Here is a 21,259-nt window from a genome sequence, read left to right on the forward strand (position 1 = left end):
TACTGTATTTTTTTTCTTTTCCTTTTATGGGATGTCATCATATGTAAAAAGGTGATACGATAATTAATAGATTTTCCTCCAAGAGAAATTGGCATAAATATCCAAAAAATATTTGATTTACTCAATATATTTATATAAAGATATAAATTTAAAAGAGTTATAGTAGTATTAATTTAAAAGAAAAGAACCTCATGTTTCTTTTTCATTCAATTAAAAAAAAAACTGTTGCATTCTACTTGGGAAAATTAACATGAATATATACTTTGTGGACAGTCTTTGTCTGAGGACACTTATGAATGTCAAGAAAAAACTATAACCATTCAAGTACTTTCTTTACCACAATATTTTCCAAGGGAACAATATTCTTTGTTATAAAAATTGCAATAATTGACAGGTACAGATGTGCTAACAAAGAAACAGAAAAGAAACATACGCACTGGACATTAACATATGTTTTAACATTACAACATGAAAATAACTATTAGCATATGTTTTAACATAACATTACAACAGAAAATAACTATTAGCATATGTTTTAACATAACATTACAACAGAAAATAAATATTAGGATATGTTTTAATATTACATTACAACAGAAAATAAGTATTCTCCCACAAGAAGAGAGTTTCTCAACCACCTTAAAAGACTTGAACTAACACCACAAGGTCCTAATCGTCATCCTCAATCTTGCAACAGTAACTTATCAAGACGTACCATCCAAAAATGAGCAGAAAAAAGGAGAACAGACTAATCGGAAACGCCCATCCAATCATGAAATATCCAAAGCAAAGCATCCCAATGAAAGGCAGTAATGATCTCAAGATTGACCAGCCATTGACCCACTGCCCCTTGAACATTATAAGAGCTCCAACGTTAATCATGTTCCAATGCAATGATCCTCCATATGATAGCCGGTTCAGGCAATTAGCAGTGAATGAGTGACCGTTGCAACTGAAAATGTTGTAGTTTCTGTGCTCAAAGGTGCGCCTAGACAACTGAACAGAATCATCCCAACTTATTGCAGTCCCAAATTCAGCATGTAGGTAACCCTGATGGCATGTGTGTCCACCAAAGTTGCGAGCAAAACAGCACTGTTTAAGCATAACAAAGTTGATAAAGAGAGTTATCAAAACCTGTTTGTAAATTTTTATGAGTCATTGAAGAGATGCTACTGCAAGTGCACCATTTACTTTTCTCGCTACTTTCTCTTAATGAGGATGGGTGGAATTTTGGAATGGATAAAAGCAGCCATGGGCACATACCTGCTGTCTGTCTACCTGATAGTATCTGGCTACAGCTCCATAGAAGAGCTGACCAACATGAATCATGTTATCTCCAGAAAAATCCACAATGGTACCATCCTCTCTGCATATGGCAACATGTCCAACAAAAGGTGCAAGCCAAGAAACCACAGGGAGAGGAGTCCAAACAAGGCAACAAGGGAACTTTTGCGTGCTTGGATCAATTTCATTTAGTGGCCATAAGTCATGCTGAATTACTCGCGCAGCATTATCCATTTCAACGTTCATCTGAGGAAATCTTCTTGGAAGCATATGGCTATGTACAATTTCGTCGTTCCTAGCACTTCAAACTCAATACCCAGAAGAATGAGATTCCCTGTTGAATAGGAAAAGGAAAATCATCTCATTACACCTTCTAGGCAAAAGCTAGAGCTATATTCTTAAACTAAAGGCTAAGCCTGGCCAGCGGTCACTATAAACAATGGAGTCTCAGCCGTTACAATTCAGAAAAAGGAATGATGATTCAGAATACAGTCTAAATGCTGAAGTGTAAGAAAGTAAAATTAAGAATTACTAGACACAAAGAATAAACAATATCAACATTTGCTACTTAACAGCTCCGATTCAGGAGCATAGCCACTTCTTAAACTCCAAAATGGCCAGAATAAGAGATCAAGCTATATGAAACAAATATTCTACCTGGATATATCTTTATGTAAATACATGAAAGATAATTGACAAGTCATCTCATGTATCATATCTGATCAATCATTCTTTGAGATAAATCTGGCAGAACAGCAACTAATAATCACATAATTCAGAAAGCTTCTACATATACACGCACACTTTATTCTGTATTTCAACACTCTTTTTAAGCTCAATATACAAATATGACTTAATTTTAAATATAAAAAGAATTCAATTGACCACAAAGCTTCACAATAAGATATCAGGAGACACATCAAGAATAGTCATTGGAACACCAAAGAGGTAGCAATATCTAGGGTTTCTTAGACTGATGTCAGAAACAATTGTTACAGTGTTAATGTACCTCTGAAAATCTTACCATAATTGTAACCAAGCCAAGACAAATTTTAAGCTACTTGAGCTCAGCTTAGTCCAGATCAACTCAACTAACTTTCATGACTAGTAGACCCAATATTCATATACATGTTCCACTGGGTGCATTAGTAATTACAGCATATGAACTAGAACAACATTTTATGTCATTTTGACCCTTTAGTTTTACATATATGCATAAATTATTCTTTCAGCCCTTTATAGATGCAGGATATCAGATATGCACCGCTACCTATAAGTTTTCCCTTTCACTCTATCGGCTGAGGGAACCCTTATTTCTCCTCTTTTTTTCCTAATAAACATTGCAGCAGCTACCAACTTCCGCCCACCTACATCCTATCAGTTTCAACCCTTAATCATGCCCTCCATAATTCATAACTCATCTGATACCGACTAAAACACTGCAAATCTAGAAAAAAAATCCACCAGCATTTGGTAATTCGCTATGAAAGTAACATTCGGCTGTAGTTTCATGATGGAGTGCTAAGAAAGAGAAAGCGTTATCACTATACGAAATGAAGCAGCGGTTCCCAGTTGGTAGTCAATATTATCACCAAATCAGCTAAAAAGGCAAGATTTTCATAGGCCAATTACACTCATGCATCAGATAAAACTTGGAATTATAGCAATCAAAACTCCAGCACTGTCGCAGTTCCTTTATCCATTTTATGTCACAATGAAAAACATTAATTTATGCACTAGAAGTTGATGCACAAATTCTTTAGTCTACTGATAGAAGCTTGAGCTGAGAACCTATCAATGAACAGAAAGGTTTTTGAGCTTAGAGTTTTTATTTTCTATTAAATAATAGTAATAAATTATAAGAAAAAAAAACAATAATTAGTATGTCAAGTGAAAATAACCTCTCTAGAAAAGAAAGTATTATATAGAATTAGGTTGCACATCAGGTTTTTGAATTAACTCAAGAAACACCAATACCAACACCCAAAAAAGGAAGAAAAAAATCAAGGTGCTTTTAAGATAGATATAGTTCTACTCAGAAGATTAAATGAATTGTATACTTCTGTTTTACTTTTGGTGGAAGGAAATTCATAAATGACTCAAACTCTATTTTAGAAGTTTTAGAATCCTTGTAAGAAGAACCAAGGATACACTGTGTTTGCTTTTTGAATTGTATATGACACCTACCACTGCCTTTGTGCAGATGATATTTATAGCATTGGTTACCTTTCCCGGGAAAAAAAAGAAAAAAAGAAAAAGAAGAGGCTTAAGCCTTTAAACTTCAGGCTAGGTAGCGGTAACTCATACACTATGCTTATACTAAAATGACGCAACCAAGCAGAATAAACATTTGACTCACTTGGCTTGATTTCCAGTCATACTATCTACAGAGAAAAAGAAATCACGGAAAAATGTAACCTTTCCGCTTGTGTCACATATTGGGAAGTGTGTAAGATGTCATATCTCTATAGTGGTATAAAGTCAGTTTCCAGAATCTAAGGGGAAGCAGTAGAGAATTGTAACTTACAGTACCATTTGGCGCTGCTAATTATGTTTGAAATTTGCCCTTATCAAAAGAAAGTAGAGAGAAAATTGCAGTAGTATTGAATAGCATTCCTTCTCGTATTCGGATAAACAATAGTACTGGATAACTTAATGTTTACTACTTTCTTTCTTTCTTTAAAAAAGGATAACATTTAGGCATGAGTTACACAATGGAAAAAAGAACAATGAATGTGAATGAAAATCTATAAAATAAGGTGCATTTCTTGCACTACTGGACACATTCACTAGGTTGTCACATATCAGCTAGGTTACTCGGACTCTTCACTTTCGGTGCCACACCCCTGTCGACACGAAGTGGATGTGGGTGTGAGTGTAGGATCCATGCCGGATTTGGTCAACCAATTTTGAGTACTTTGACCAAAATCAACGGAGAAATTTGAGGCAGATGCAATGTAATCAAAACAAAAGCTAAGGTGAAATCGAAGAAAATAGAATAGCTTGTGTATATAAATTTCTATGTTAGTCCTTTTCCTTTTATCTCCTAGGACTCTCTTCTTGATCAATATTTTCTTCCGGGAATACTTTGTAAGTTTTCCACATAATGTCTCAGAGTCATAGTTTAGACATATAACTCTATTGTTAGATATTTGAATTACTTTTTAGCCGAATCCCGATCATGAAGGATCCAACCTCTAGATCCTCATCCATATCGGACACCCACACTCGAGTCCGAACAACTTAGTCTATCGGTGACCTGTTTGACTTCCTTATACAAGCTTAGAGTGGTAAAACTACTTGTGCTTGAAATCTAATATGAAAAAATCAGCATTAACGAATAAACCTTAACTAACGATATTTTTTAAGGGGCCGTTTGGTTACTGGTTAGAGTTATGCAGGTATTAGTACTACATGTATTAATTTTGCTAGTATTAGTAATGCAAGGTTTAGTTATGCAGGGTTTAATAATTTCTTTGGTGTTGGTTTGTTATGTTAAAAAATTAATAAACATTATATACTTTTTAAAAATAAATTAGGTGTTGCCATTATATCCTTGAATCAAAAGTTTGGATCACAAAATTTCACAAGTTCCAGATGTTTGATCATTCGTCCAACCAATTGCAATCCAGTATCATTTTGAATGTCATAGCCGGCTAACGTTTGCTCCCACTGTAGTTGTTTCTTCTGTAGATTAATCTCTGCTCAGTTATGGATATTCCGGTAATGAAATGGATTTTCTCATGAATTGATTTTACTGAGTCAGTCAACTCAGCTTGAAGAACCAAAGTGTTGCCGCCGGATAACAACCGGACAAAAAACTGAGGACTCCTCAGAAATCGAGTTGATTGGGTAAACGATGAAGACGACAGAACCGGTGACGACGATGAAATTAGTCTTCACTACCATAACAAATCAAAGACGTGTTAATATAAGAATTAAATAAGAAGGATTAATTTAATTTTCCTTTGCATTAAAGTTTATTCTACGTATATAACTTTAATTTATCCAACTCATCATCCTAAGGCCTTCCATTATTAGGAACAAAAAATTATTGACTGGGGATTGATAATCATGCTGATAAAGTTGAAGTCCCAAACAATATTGGATAAGGTTTTTCTATCCACGACAGAACTGGTGACGGCGATGAAGACGGCGGAACTGTTGACGGCTATGGAGGAGAATCGGTGAAAGAGGTAAGAACAAATTGGTCTTTGTATTTTTATTCAAGTATTAGTTATTCAGGTATAACTTATTCCATCTTTTAACCCGCATAAGATAATACATAGATTGACTCATAACTTATACATGTATTAGTTATGTGATTTTCTAATTTTCTTACCAAAGATAGTATTATGTGTGCTGAATTTTATACCTTACACAAAAATGGTACCAAACATGGTAAAGTTTATGCAATATTTAATACATGAATAACTCAACCCTTATCCAATAACCAAACGGACCCTAAGAGCTAAATGTCTTAATCCTTTGTTTTTTTGTAAATGATGCCTTAATCCTTAGTATATAGGGGAAAAAACTTTTGGAGCTCCATTTATGATCACAAATAGGGGAATTACATCAAGATAAGTTTCATGAAGAGACAGTACAGGATTCGGAAAAAGTCAAAGTTGAGGAGTTCCAATAGAAAATATATGGCATCTCAATAAGAAGGGAAGGAATGGACATGATATGGTAGATGTCAAGAGAAAATTATTCCAATGAGATCATACTACATGGGCTATTGGGACGGAGTATGGTTCTTTTGGGTTCTTAGTTGACGATTGTTTTAAATTTCATTTCTACTAAAAAATCGGACAAGAGTTCCTTCGCATCCCACTCCTCGCAAATATTCAAAAAAAATTAATTTGAATTAATATAGAATAGTAAATCGTAATATATATATGATTATAAGTACTTATTAAGTAATATGTTGGCATGACACTCTTTGAGATTCATTCAATCTCTAATACTCCCTCCATTTCAATTTGTTTGCCTTACTTTCCTTTTTAGTTTGTTTCAAAAAAAGTGTTTCTTTCCTTTTTCTTTTTCGCTTTTGAAAATGGTAGCTTTTTCAACTATAGATCCACGTGTATACTACATTAAAACAATGTAGTGCCCCTCCAAAAGTATTACAGCGTACAGCTTGAACACATTTAAGTTCTTTTTCTTACAAATAGTCAATAACACCAAACATATCTTTTGTCGGTACTAACACTTCCTGTTTATACCAAAAGTAATAAAGGGCAAAGCAATTCATCCTGAACTTCTGTAAATTGCTTGGCTTGCCCTCAAAGCATCTTTGATTTCTTCTTTCCAAACTGTCCACCATATACATGTTGGGACAATCTTTCAACGCTCCTTTTTTGTTGCATTGTCATCACTGTTCCAGCATCTTAAAATTCCTTCTACATTCCTTGGCTTCACCCATCTTGATTTAGCCACTTGCAATGTAAAAAAAGGATAATCGATTGTCTCTGCTTGTTCCACACATAAGTAGCATCTAGAGCATAGTTGAAAACCTCTTTTTTCAGATTCTCGTGTGTCAACACTGCTTCCCTAGCCAACAGCCAAGAGAAACAGTTCACCTTGTATTGTACCTTTACTTTCCATATCATCTTCCATGGTCATCCCTCCCTCTTGTATGTTTGAGGCATTTAGGTCCCTGTAAGCAGAACTGACAGTGAATATCCCGTGAATATCTCACTGCTATCTATCTTCCATACTATTATGTCCTTTTCCCTGTTAAGTTGTTAAAGTGAGCGACTGTGTTGTAGAAAGCTATTACGGTATTACCCTTTCCATTTCCCAATCATTCAGATGTCTTCTGAGATGCAAATTCCATCCCTGTCCTGTCCACATTTCAGCCACAGTAGCCTGTTGATGGAGACAAAGGCTGTAAAGGCCAGAGCTGTTTTAGAGGTTCCTGTCCTATACATTTGTCCTCCCAGAAAGATACTTTCATGCCATTTCCAACTTTGAAGCTAGATCTATTTAAGACTAGTGGTCAAAGATAGTTGATGGATCTCCAAATATTACATCCATATGGTATGGTCACCACCTTTGTTCTCCATTTATCCTACATTTCATATTTTGTAGTGATTACGTCCTTCCAAAGTATATTGTCAATTGTTGCAAACTTCCATAGCCTTTTCATCATTAAGTTATTGTTCTGTAATTTCACGTCTCATGACCAGACCTCCGTTTTTGCTTCTTGTCATCTCCTTACACTTGACCAGATGAAACTTTTTCTTATCTTCATTTCCCTGCCAGAAGAAGCTCCTTCTTAATGCATCAACCTTTTAATCATACTAGCTGGGGCAGGAAAGACATACATCATGTAAGAAGGTAAAGCATCTAAAACAGTATTAACCAAAGTCAATCTTCCTCCCAAAGAGAGATACTAACTTCTCCAGTTTGTTAGTTTCTTCTCACAGTTTTCTAACACTCTATTTCAGATCCCCTTTGACTTGCTTTTAGCACCTAAAGACATATCTAAATAGATTGTTGGGAGCTCACCATTTGCTATGCCAAACTCTGCTACTTCATTGATGGGATATATGAAGTTCTTCCTCCAATTGATGTGTAGCCCAGAAACCTATTCAACTATGACGCATATGACCCTCAGTATCAATATGTGTTCTTTTACCGCTTCACAAGAAACAAGAGTATCATCTGCATATTGTAAATGTATTATCTCCAGATTGTTTGTTGTCTTGCTTCCCACATGAAATCCTCTGACCAAACCTTTTTCCTTTGTTGTGTTTATCATGTTACTCATTCCTTCCATGGCTAGGATAAAGAGAAAAGGAGACAGAGGGTAAACCCCACTAGGATGAAAAGAAACCATTTGTTGTTCTATTATAAGTACAGAAAATTTGACTGTATTAATGCAATGGTCTACCCATCTGATCCATGTGGCACCAAATCACATCTTCTGCATCATGTGAATTAGAAAACTCCAATTCAAATGATCATATGCCTTCTGTATATCTAGCTTACACAGAATTCCAAGTTGTTGACTTCTTTGCCTGGACTCCACACCCTCATTTGCTATCAAAACTGCATTCCTGATTTGTCTACCTTTTATAAATGCCATCTGCTACATGTCCACAAGTCTATCTGTGACTCTTTTTAGTGTTTTTGCCAATAATTTGGCAATGATCTTGTATAAAACCCCCTCCCCCCTATCAAACTAATAGGTCTGAAACCATTCAATTCCACAGCTTCCATAATCTTAGGAATTAGAGCCACAAAGGTGACATTGATGCTCCTTTCAAAAACTCCTTATGAAAATTCTGCATTGTTGCTACTAAATCCGAATAGACAATTCCGCTGCATTGATTGAAAAAAGACATGGAAAAGCCATCTGACCCTAGTGCTCTATCTCCTGCACGGGCTTTTATGCTTTCCAATATCTCTTTGTGTTTCAAAAGGTGCCCTTAGGAAGTTGTTTTCTTCTTCTCCAATCATAGGACAATTCCTCATGTGTAATTGTGGTCTCCAATCCTGTCTCAATGTATAACTTCTCATAGTAGGCAACTGTTGAAGCGTGTGACCATCTCATCTAAAAGCTTAAGTTGTTAAAGAAAGCACACTTTTATTATATAATTGTATTCTCAACACGCCCCTTCACGTGCGGGCCTGATTTTTTTCATGGGCAAAGCACGTGAAAATTCTTTTGATATGATGGCAGTGAGATTCAATCTCAGGATCTTTACCTGCTCTGATACCATGTTCAAGTCCGTGACCATCTCATCTAAAAGCTTAAGTTGTTAGAGAGAGCACACTTTTATTATTTAATTGTATTCTCAACAACAACAATCTCTTCCTGCACCTCTGCTGGTGGTTTAGATAAGATTTCACCTCAAACTTTTAGTTTGTCAATTTTGTTGGTTCTTTTGTGAGCATTTGCATTTCCGTGGAAGAAATTTGTGTTTTCGTTCCCTCTCTTTAACCATGTTGCCCTAACCTCTGTCTCCATGCAATCGCTTCCTTCTTTGATATGTCTTCAAATTCCATATTGAGTGCTAGCTTAGAGGCTATTTCTTTTCATTTTTGACAACTCTTTACTTCTAACTTTACACATGACATATTTAAGACCGAAAGATTAAAGAGCATTTTGGTACATTTGACATATCTTTACTTTAAGACCACAGGATTCAAAAGTCTTCTTTACTTTTTTAAACTCTGTGTCAAGTCAATGCCAGATAATCAAATTGAAATAGAGCAAGTAGCTTTTTTTCCTTGTGAATATATGGAATGATATGTAAATGGTTGATAGCACAAAGGAGGCGACAAATCATTACAAGTTGGTATCATTTATGTAGAGAAATAGAGTATAGTATCACAATTATGATACATCTGCACCGCGACATATTGCGATTACCTACAAAATTGATTTAATATGGGATGATATATAATGGTTGATAGCATAAAGGAGCTGAAAATCATTACAAGTTGGTATCATTTATGTAGAGAAATGGAGTATAGTATCACAATTATGATACATCTGCACCGGGATGTACATATTACGATTATCTCCAAAATTGGTTTACTTCACCATGTTTGGTTTAGAAAAATTCTAGCCATTTTAGGTAAGGATCATCACGTTACGAAATTGAGCTAATAAGGAATAAAAATCTCAGTTTTTTGGATTTTTCAACATTGGAAATAAGATAAGGTTGATTAGTTCCTATAGAAAATTTACACACCTCAATAGGGAGAGAAGGGTTGATAATATGTTATGTATGGTGTTTAGGAATAGCATTCACAGTTGTGACAATAGCACATGGAGTTATTGAAAGAAAGAAAAGGAGGTGCAGAAGAATCTTCTGGATAGATTGAAAGAAAGAAAAGGAGGTGCAGAAGAATCTTCTGGATACCAAGATGCCAATGATTTATTTCCTTATTGATAATGAGGGTTGAGATGTTAATGGCGACTAACTTAAGGAAACTCGACAAATTGTTGCGAGTTGGTATTGTTCATGTGGAAAATACCAAGCACCCTGTATTGCAATTTAGTCTCATATCATAATCATAGAACCTTGTTTTGGGTGATTAAGAGCAAGACAAGCATAGCTCTACCTCCACAAACAGTTTCTATGGTTGGTTTTTGTTATAAAAAAATAATAAGTCTACCCATTTTAGTCTATCCAAGAAGTTTTAATTTGAAGTAAAATAGAATAATATATCTTAAATCATATTGATTAGATGTGGGATGCTATATAAACAGTTAACGTAAGGGAGGCGACAAACCATTACAAGTTGGTGTTGCTTATGTAGAAAACATGGAGAATATAGTGAAGATGACCTATTGCTTTGTAGCCTCATATAACAATTACGACAAATCTATGTCGGGGAGGGCATATTAACATTATTTCCAAAATAGGTTCCACTTCACCGTGTTTGGTTTTACAAAAAAAATAAATCTAGCCATTTTACGTAAAGATCATCATGTTGTGAAATAAGGAAAAAAGATGATTTGGGATTTTTCAATGTTAATGGAAATGAAAAGGTTTGGGCTTGGGACTTCCATGTTGGAGATCTCAAGTTTGAAACTCTTTGCCAGCAAAAGCAGGGGGTTTGCCTTCTGGGTTGAGCTCGTCGCACCAGGCTTGCCTAGTGTAGGTTACCTCTCCTTTGTAGTTTGCGAGCTATTGCATAGGAGCGAGGGTTTTACCATGTACGCATTCAAAAGGTAGCGGTTGAGGGCTTCCCTTGTCATAAAAAAAAACAATGATGGTTAATTATTTAAGAAAGTACATAAGACATAAGATTCTCAAGAACCATATAGGATTAAGAATAAGATCAGGTTAAGGAGTTTCAAAAGAAAGTTTATGACACTTCAATAGGATGAAAAGGATAGCAAGTAGATATGAAGGGTGCCCAGGGGCGGATATAAGTGATTGCCAGGGTGCTCACCAGAACCCCCTCGGGAAAAAATTACAATGTATATATAAGGTAATTTTTTAATTTTTTTATGTATATATATAGATTTAAATCCCCTAAACATAAGACTAGAGGTTGACTCAGTGGTTTAGGGAGTTCAAAATTCACCTTGAGGTTCCAAGTTCAAACTCCATGCACTACATTTTCATTTTTTGAACTCCCTTAGTGAAAATCCTGAATCCACCACTGAAGGTACCTATGGAATATCATTCATAGTTACAACAATAACACTTGGAGCCATTAAAAGAAAGAAAAAAGAGGTGTGGAAGATTGTTGAGTACCAAGATGGCTAAAGGAAGTAGTTTTCTTTCCTTGTTGATAATATGGGGTGAAATGGTAATGGCGGCTAACTTAGGAAATCCAAAAATTTGTTATGAGTTGGTATTGATCATGAGAAAAGTATGGAGAAGATACTAAGCACCCCGTATTACATCTAGGGGTGGGCGTTCAATATTCGGTTCACTTTTCCTAAGTTTAGTTTTAGTAGACGGTAATTGATAATTGAAAGTGGATACCAAATATACTTCCATTGTTTGTCCAGTATAGTAGATCAAACTTCGGTACAGTAATTTGGTAATTACATATTGAAAAGAAAGATATTTTGACAAGATATGTTCAAAATTTGTTAACATTTGACATGTTAGCTTTTAGAGAAGTCCTAGAGGTTAGATCTCTGCTCTCAAGCCCTAACATTATGAATTTGGCGTCACAATTCAATCAAAATATTAAAATCACACCCTTAATGTTACCTATATATATGGTAAAAAATTCATACCCACAAGCTTAAAAATAAATAAATAGACAAAGTTCTCAAACTTAGATTCTTGGTGAATTTGGTAAGATCAATTAGCTATAATATGCTTAGAGAATACTTAGGGTTAGGATAATAATAATAATACTAATAATAATAATAATAATAATAATAATACAACTTATTATTATTCACATATGGTAAGTAAACATTTGACATGACAATTGTTACCACAAACAAAAGGAGACACAGGATCTTTAAGGGATGGGAGTTCGATATTCAATTAATATTTCCAAATTTTGATTTCAGTAATTCAATAATCAGCAATTAGAAGTAGATACCAAATACCAAACTTTGAAAATTTGGTTCGGTATAGTAAATCAAACTTTGGTAATTCGGTTTAGTGTGATTTAGGCCCATCCCTCATTGCATTGTAGTCTCATATCACAACCATGGAACCTTGTTTTGGGTGATGAGAGCATTACAAACATAACTCTATCTCCACGACTGGTTTCATATGGTTGGTTTGTATTATACTAAAAAACTGTATACCCATTTTAGTTAAAGATCTTGTAAGAAATATCAGTAACATGAAAGGAGAACTTCATTCTTTTTGGATTTTCAGCAATAAGATTTTTCCGTTTGTTTTTATCAAGTAAATAAATTTCATTAATGAATGGACCAAAGCAAAATGTGTCCCTTATACAAGAAGTATACCAAAAGAGTAGAAAACCTACAAAAAGATATGGTTCTCTATCATACACACCCAATCTTATATTCAATATAGGACTTCATGGGTGTACCAAAAGAAAATAAGAGATAAAAGGCTACTCATCAACAGAATAAAACTCGTCTCTACTCCTTCAAAAGCTCTTTTGTTTCTCTCTCTCTAAATAACCCACAAGATTGCTAGTGGAGCAATAGTCCATGCCATGCGCCTTCTCCTCCTTCTCCCACAATTATAGTTGAGCATTAACTCTTATACAACTTTTGAAATCACCTATGAGATACTAAACCGACTAAATATTTCGCACCATAACCTCAAAGCTAGACTACAATAAACAAGGAGATTTACATATTTACCCATCTCGCTGCACATGAAGCACAAACTGACACAAATGACCTTCCGCCTCTTCCGATTCAGAAAGAGAAATGGTACGAACAAAATATACCCATTTGTAAAATGGTCATTTTCCCATCATAATAAATAAATTATGGTGACTACTTATATTTAAAGGGCTGATATTGTTTAACTTTAATGAGGGACGTTCAAGATTAGTGATAAGATAAGAATGAGGAGTTCATATATAAAATATATGATACTACAATAAGGAGGGAAGCAATAGAAAAGACAATATTGAGGAGCTACGGAGGAATCATTCACAATGAGACCAAACTACAAAGAGCTATTAGAAGGGGCAAAGAGGGAGGTGTGAAAGCACATTTGACTACAATACCAAAAAAAGTAGCTTTTCCTCTCTGGTGGCAAGGAAGGATGCTAATTCTCCTTGTTAGTAATGATGGATGCTATGGTAACAACTATTAACTTGAGGAAAAGAAGCAATGGCTACGACTTACGAGTTGGAATTGTTTACGTAAAAGGATGGAAAAATATATATCACACACTATTTCATTGTTGTCTCATATCAACTCATGCAACCTTTTGCGCTTTTCTTTTGCATACTTGTGGTATTCAAACCACTTTGTACATATCTCAAATAATCCATCTGGAATCCTTCCCAATCCACAAGCACGGGTTGTCAAGATAATCATGCTCATTAAGGTTGGAGCAATGGGCACAATAAGTGTTGTATGGAACTCAAACTTGAGATCTCCAAATCGTGACTCAAATGTCTCAACCATTAGGTCATCCGCTTCAAGACATGTGTGCTTCCTGTTTAATATCACGGTGTTTCGAAGAAGATGGGAAGTAGTGTCAAGGTGGGGTTACAGAAGATTGACAGAGAAAGGAAAGGCAGCTTGGCGAACTACATTGTTGCATCCTTTGAGACTTCTTTGTTTTCCTTCTGGTTGATAAGTGTGTCCTTTTAGATTAATTGGATCGAAAGTAATAGAAGATTGTTTAAGATCGTAAGAATGATGTGAAAAAGTTATAACTTGGTACACTTAGGTGTAAGCATTCCCTCTTGTATAGATAGTTGAGTTAACTTCTTATTATTAATGAAATATTTTACCTAATCAAAAAAAAAACTGAGTTGACTTGATAGATGAAAATGGATGAGCCATATTAAAAATTTGTTTTGTATTGTATTGGTGTGTTGTTAATGAAATACTTACATTTCTCAGAAAATTTAGATATAACTGCTTCATTAAGTAATAACCTATACTACATCTCTAAAAAGGAAAGCCATAATGAGTATGAAATGCAACCCAGAAAAAAATCATATATCTTACATTCCTGTACTTACCTACTTTTGTCAGTTCTAGTAGGAAAAAGTTTATAGGCAAAGATCATCTGCTTTGGTAATTCTGAAGGCAACAAGAAGAAATATGAAGATGAAACCCATCACATTAATTATGACCAGAGTCCAATTTATACAAAATGATTCTATAAAGATCCAATTATTAGCATAGGTTCTTTACTGAATTGCTTTTTTTTCTTTGGAAATGGTAAATTTTCCTTCTTACTGAATTACTCCAAACAATATCATCCCTTCTCTTTCATAAAATTCACATAACTTTAACATCTGTTGGCAAATTAAATATCAAGTCATCTAAAAGCCCTTCTAAGTAAAAGTCACAAAGAAGCTAATACCTCTCCCTTGCTCATGTAGTTAACAACATAGCAGCAGATATCCATTCATGCAAATGTCAATGAAAAAGAACTAGCAAGAGGGGGGAGGGGGCGAATAAAGGCATTAGCACCAGTACTCTCGCAATATTAGATTCTAACAACAGACTGCCAATAAAAAAAGAAAGTCAACACTTCTTCTGAACCATCTAAAATACTAAAGAGTATAACCAATTGACATTGTTTTAAAGGCTAATTTACAATCAGTTCAAGCTATTGTCCAAGTCTTTCACTAATTTAGAGCAATGATTTGACATTTTCAAACTTGTATGCTAACCAAATTCAAGAAAATGAGCACATTCCTACCTAAGGTAGCCAAGGACAAAGAGTATTTGAGATGGATTTCAGGACCTAAATTCCAGGGTAAAAATGTAGATACATTTGCAGTAACATAAGGGGCAAAAGAAAGTAAAGAACAATCATCGACCTTATTGTGTCTTCTTTGCAAACCAAGATGCAATCTTGAGAATTCCAAAGTCACCTATGTACAGAAAACCAACACCCAGTTAACAAAACAAAAACAAAGATCAAATTGATCCAATGTAAGTGCATTGGTAACGTAAATCAATTAACACAAATAGGGAAAAGATGAAAAAACGCTGGAAATTACAGAGTATAACAAGCAAAAAACCACAGTGAAGAGACATGATCATCAACATAGATATCAACGAAGCGTTACAGTTATGACTTATGAGAAAGGGGAAGGCCCAACTGAGAAAGACTAGAAAACAAGAGTAAGTACTGGTCAGATTTTGTTGTCCACTTGTCCTTTTTTGCTGTTTCTCTTTTATGTTCACTTCTGTCTTTTAGTTTACCAAGAAGAAGACAAACAGAGAGTGGAGAAATGCATGAACTGAACTAATATACGGAACAATTTTTGGCCATTTATATATGCCACGCGGTGGAGGCTTGACTAAGAATTCTAGTCACAATGGACCATGATTTGGACCAGGCCAAACAGACTATTTTGGTTGGGTTTATACACCGCTTTGTAATTACACAGCATAGTAAATTCGAAAACTTAGAATGTCTGATATACTTTTTAATCAGAAAAGATAGATATAATTGCTTAACTAAGTATAAATGTATAATCTCTCTCACCTATTCTTCACCTCTATAAAGGAAGTGATAACAAGTATAAAGGCATACTAGCCAAAATCATCTACCCCTATCTTCATGTACTTCCACTTAACTACTTCTTTCAGTTTCCAAGTAGGAAAAAATTAATAGGTAAAGTTGTAAAGACCATTCTGCTTTAATATTCCTAAAGGCAACAAGAAACATAAGATGAACCCCATAAAATGTAATTTATGTCCATGATTACATTTATGATCCCTAACGAAATTCATGGGGAATGGTTCTCCAAAAGAGAATGACTAATAAGATCCTTCTTAGTGGACTAGTCCAAGCAATTTGATCTCTTTTTCTCTCTACAGTACACAATACTCAACATCTGGTGGCAAATTATATATCAATCACATATTATGCAAAAGCCCTTCTCAGTATAGGACAAAGGGAAAATGAGAAAAGCACTTTTGGGCAAGGACTTGCTGAAAACAGATCTCCCTACCTCATCTAGTTAACAGAGTAGCTGCATAAATCCCTTCATGCCAATGTCACATAAGAAAAGGAGAAAGAACTAACAAGGGAGAGGAGGGGAAATCAAACACATTATCATCACTAAACTAGATATTAAACATCTAATATATTAAACAAGCACAACATGTGGACAATGTATTAAAGGCTAAGTTACAATTAGCTCAAGCTATTTCCCAAGTCTTCCATTAATTCTTAGCAATGATTGGCCTCTGAAAACTTGAACTCTCTGACCCAATTCAAGAAAATGAGTTCACTCACATGAGTCCTTCCTGAGGTAGCCGAGGACAAACTATTCAAGCAATTGGCTTTGCAGAACTACAACAACAACATGTAATCCCACAAATGGAGTCTGGGGAAGGTGGATGTACGCAGACCTTACCTCTACTTTTGTGGGGTAGAAAAGTAGTTCCGGATAGACCCTCGGCTCAAAAAAAAAGAGGAAAGTAAGAGAGAAAAAGAGAGCAAAATAACAATGCATAAAACATGTGTAGCAACAGATATTAACACACATTGGAGAACAAAAACTACGCGAAACCTAAACCATACTACTAGAAGTACGACAACACTCAACTTTCTACTGTCCTTCTACCCTAATCCTCAACCTCCATGTCTTCCTATTTAGTATCATGTCCTTAGTCAGCTAATGTGTGTCATGTTCTATCAAGTCTAATCACCTCCCCCAGTTCTTTTTCTGCCTACCTCTATATCTTCTAACTCCTGCTATAGTCAACCTCTCGCACCTACTCACTGGGGCATCCTAACACCTCCTCTTCACATAGCCGAATCATCTCAACCACGCTCCGCTCATCTTATAACTTTGTTCTTAATCATACTCCTACTATGCCCACACATCCATATAACTTTGCAGAACTAAATGCAGGTGAATTAACAGTAACATAAGGTGCAAAAAACTACTACTTAATAAGTTTTACTGGCAACCTTAATGTGTTTTCTCAGCAAACCCTGGCACAATCTTCATAATTCCAGTCACCTATGTACAGAAAAAACAACACCCAGATAACAAATTTAACAAAAACAAAGATTAAATGAACAAATTTAAGTGCATTGAGTAAAGAAAACCAAGAAGAGGAACTTACCGAGTACAAACAGGCCAAGAAACACAATGGTGAAGAGATACCATCAGCAACATATATATCAATGAAGCGGTTACATTTCGGAAGATCCGACAAAAGAAAGAAAAGCTAGTAGAAAACAAGAGTAAAAGCCGGGATAGATTTTTTTTGTCCCTTTTTCTTTCTGTTACTCTATTATGTCTTCTTCTTTTTCTGATTACCAAGAAGAAGACAACCGAAAGGTAGCGAGAAGCATGAATACGCCATTGCCATTTACATATGTCACGCGGCGGAGCATTCATGATCATCTTTGAGTCCTTTGTTTCTTCCTCCTTTCTCGGTTTCTCGTGTTTGTGTTTGTATTTGGGGCTTCATTACATTTGAATTGGAATAGAAAGAAGTTTATCATATATTAGAAAATGGTCCCTTATGTTTGAGGGGACATTCAAAATAGTATCTTAAGTATACAATTTATAGTCTTGGTCTTTTAGGTTTGCCACAAGTTAACCAAAATGGTCTCTTATGTTTGAGGGTAGGTTAAAATAGTCCCACAAGTATGCACTTAACCGTTTTGGTCTTTTAAATTTGCCAAAAGTTAAAGTTTTGTCTCGAACAAAATATTTACGGAACTCTTTCAGTTAGATTTAAGGAAACTATGAAAAAAAAAATTGTAAATACCAAGAAAATCCATCAAATCTTGCAATATGCAACACAAAAAACTATACTAGATACTACAAAAACATTAAGAAAAAAATAGAGCAACTTTCACAAAGCACACTAGTATGGGTGATAATTGTTTAATGTAGTTTGTTTCAATAATTATGTATCTTGTCTGAGTTACTTCTAGATACACAATATTTGTCTCTAGATACGGTGTATTTACCTCTAGGTACATTATATCTAGCAAAGGCATCTCTTCTCTCTCCCTCCCTCGCCCCTCTATTTTTCTAATTTGTATTTCACAATGTATCTGTATTTTACAATTTCATATATCCGTATATCGAGTATCAAATATGCATTAATGTAGCTAATGTATTTGTGTATATCAATATCATTCATTATATCTATCAAATTTATATATCTAGCATAAACATGCATTGATGTATCCAATATATTTGTGCATGGTTACAATTTCGTTATGAGGGCCATTGATGTATTTGGGGTATTTGTGCATGTATACAATTATTTGGTATCAAATTTGTGATGTATCTAATATATTTGTACATAAATACATACCCAAAAAAAGATGAAGAAATAATTATTTAGATACATGTATCGGTGATATGTATCTAGTGTAATTATGCCTTAACAAATCGCCCTTCAATGACTATTTGATATCAATTACGTAGTAAAAAATTAAGGAGGGAGAGAGAAATGAAGGAAGAAAAGAGAAAAGGGAGGGGGGAGCAGAAAGAGCGATAGAGGGGGGTGAGAGCGAGAGAGAGCAGAGGAGAAAGAGCGAGAGATTATGCAATTATTTTAAAATATAGTGGGATTTAGTAGATAAGATAGAATTATTTGTCTAACTAAATATTTTTTCCCAAAAAAAAATAATATTAATTAAATCTTAAAATCGCAGCGCACTTTAGAAATGAAATAAAAACAATAGAAACTACAAAAAATCATTACTACTGAAAACAAGTGAAATTCGGTGGACAAAACCAAGGGACACTATTAGAAAGCCAATTTTTTTTTAAATAAACTTTTTTTACGAAAATTGGTGTACTTTATGTATAAATATTTTTTAGAATAATATTTTTATTTACACATCAAAAACAAAATAAAAATAAAAATAAGAAACATACTTATTTTTCAGAAAAATTAACTCAAAATGTCCCAAACAAGTCTTTTTTGATAATATAAAAGTAAAATGAAACTAACATCACGTTTCATTACCTTATTCATTTAGGGGGCGTTTGGATTATGGGATAAACACAAAGCTAATACATGAATAACTTTTATATCATGTTTGGTTTGCAAATAGGATAAAAGTTATTCACGTATTACTTTTATACAATGTTTGGTTGCGTCCTTTGTAATCCTACATAATTAATACTTACGTAACTTGTGAAGGAATTTATGTATAAGTTATGCGGGATAAAAAGTGAAAGAAGTTATGTGGTATTAATTATACATATATTAAAATAATTAAAAAATGACATAAAGTATCACTTAAAGTTGTGTCAATTTTTCAAAAACACACCTTAAATATGCGAGCGTCCTATTACCCCCTAAACAATTTTGAACTTGTTATAAAACAAAACAACTTAGCAAATTAAAGAGAAAGAGAGAGAGTTGAGAGAATTTTGTATATTAATTCTCTAATCCGCAAGGTTATTTTATAAATTATAGCCAAGAGAATTAGAGGATAAGGAAGAGAGTAAGTGGAAGGCAATTAGAGGATAAGGAAGAGGACAAGTGTTGGTGAATGTAAGATAGCATGACCCTAAATAGTAATCGGCAATTTTGTTTTCTTAAGTAGAGGTTTTGCTATCAATTGTAGACGCTTAATAAATGACTCTGCAAGGCCATTTTAAGTATGAACATGAGCAATGGATGTTCAATTTTTATATCAATTGATAAGCAATAATCATCAAAAGCTTGGGTGTAAATTCTCCAGCATTATCAAGACGAATAACTTTAATTGGACAATCTGAAAATTGTGCCATTAATCTTATTATTTGTGCTAATAACTTTGCAAACACCAGGTTACGTGATGATAAGAGGCACACATAAGATCATCTTGATGGTGCATTTATTAGGATCGTAAAATATCTAAAAAAAATTCATTAGGTGGATGAATAGGTTCACATATATCCTCATGTATACGCTTTAAAAAGTCAGGAGATTCAATGTCAACCTTAAGGTTTGATGATCTGGCAATTATTTTGGCTTGATAACAAGCAACACATGAAAATTCATCATTCGTAAGAATCTTCAGGTTCTTTAACGGATGTCCAATTAAATTTTTAAGAATTCGTCTCCTCATTATTGATACAGAATGACCTATTCGATCATACCATAGCACAAATATATTTAGATTAGTAAACTTTTGGTTTATGATCAAATGTGTTTCAATTGCACTAATTTCTGCATAATATAGTTCGGACAACAAAGTTGATAATTTTTTCAAAATATATTCCAAGGTATTCAAATTCATTTCATTTAGTGTCTCAACATGATATTCATTTCTGCGGATATCTTTAAAACTTAACAAGTTTCTTAGGAATATAAAAGAGAACAGTGCATCTATAACAATTTTTGTCCCCTTAAAGTAGAAATATAGTTGCTCTTTCGGAGCTTTCAATCATTTTCGAATTACCAGAAATTGTAGTAATATTTGGTTTTCTTCTAAGCAAGTAGAAAAAATATTTTTCGTCTTTAAAAATGGCATGAGTCGTTCCACTATCAATTACACAAATATCCTCGTGATTGATCATTGATTCAAACAAAATTTGAGGCATATCCATATTTTTTTCAAAAAAAAATAAAGTAAACATTTTAATTAATACATGACTCATTATACAAATTTTACTTATTTACATGAATTAGAAAAATATAAACATATTATTTAGTACAAATAAATAAAAAGAAAATTATTAAATATTATCAGACTTATTAATGTTCATATTTCCTTCTGGTAAATTAAAGAAATCAGCTATATCTAGATGCGTAGGCTCAATATTATCTTCAGAGATAAAGTTTATCTCTGATTATTTTCTGCTCTCTTCAAGGATACATGATAGAGCTGAATCAGACGTTTTGATGACCGGCAGGTCCATAATCAGTGCC

The 21,259-nt window shown here is 34.2% G+C and overlaps 1 protein-coding gene across 1 annotated transcript; it reads right to left on the bottom strand.

Annotated features, from left to right (window-relative positions):
- Positions 1 to 443: 443 nt before the first annotated feature.
- On the bottom strand, positions 444 to 18,033 carry LOC129884597 (protein REVERSION-TO-ETHYLENE SENSITIVITY1-like). Its single transcript, XM_055958882.1, has 5 exons — positions 17,492 to 18,033; positions 17,334 to 17,385; positions 15,223 to 15,276; positions 1,264 to 1,618; positions 444 to 1,092 (listed from the first exon to the last, which is right to left on the bottom strand). The coding sequence occupies exons 4-5, from the start codon at positions 1,552 to 1,554 to the stop codon at positions 670 to 672; spliced, it is 714 nt and encodes a 237-aa protein (XP_055814857.1). The 5' UTR covers positions 1,555 to 1,618; positions 15,223 to 15,276; positions 17,334 to 17,385; positions 17,492 to 18,033; the 3' UTR covers positions 444 to 669.
- Positions 18,034 to 21,259: the final 3,226 nt, after the last annotated feature.

This window comes from Solanum dulcamara, chromosome 4, assembly GCF_947179165.1.
Source record: "Solanum dulcamara chromosome 4, daSolDulc1.2, whole genome shotgun sequence".
Taxonomy (NCBI): domain Eukaryota; kingdom Viridiplantae; phylum Streptophyta; class Magnoliopsida; order Solanales; family Solanaceae; genus Solanum; species Solanum dulcamara.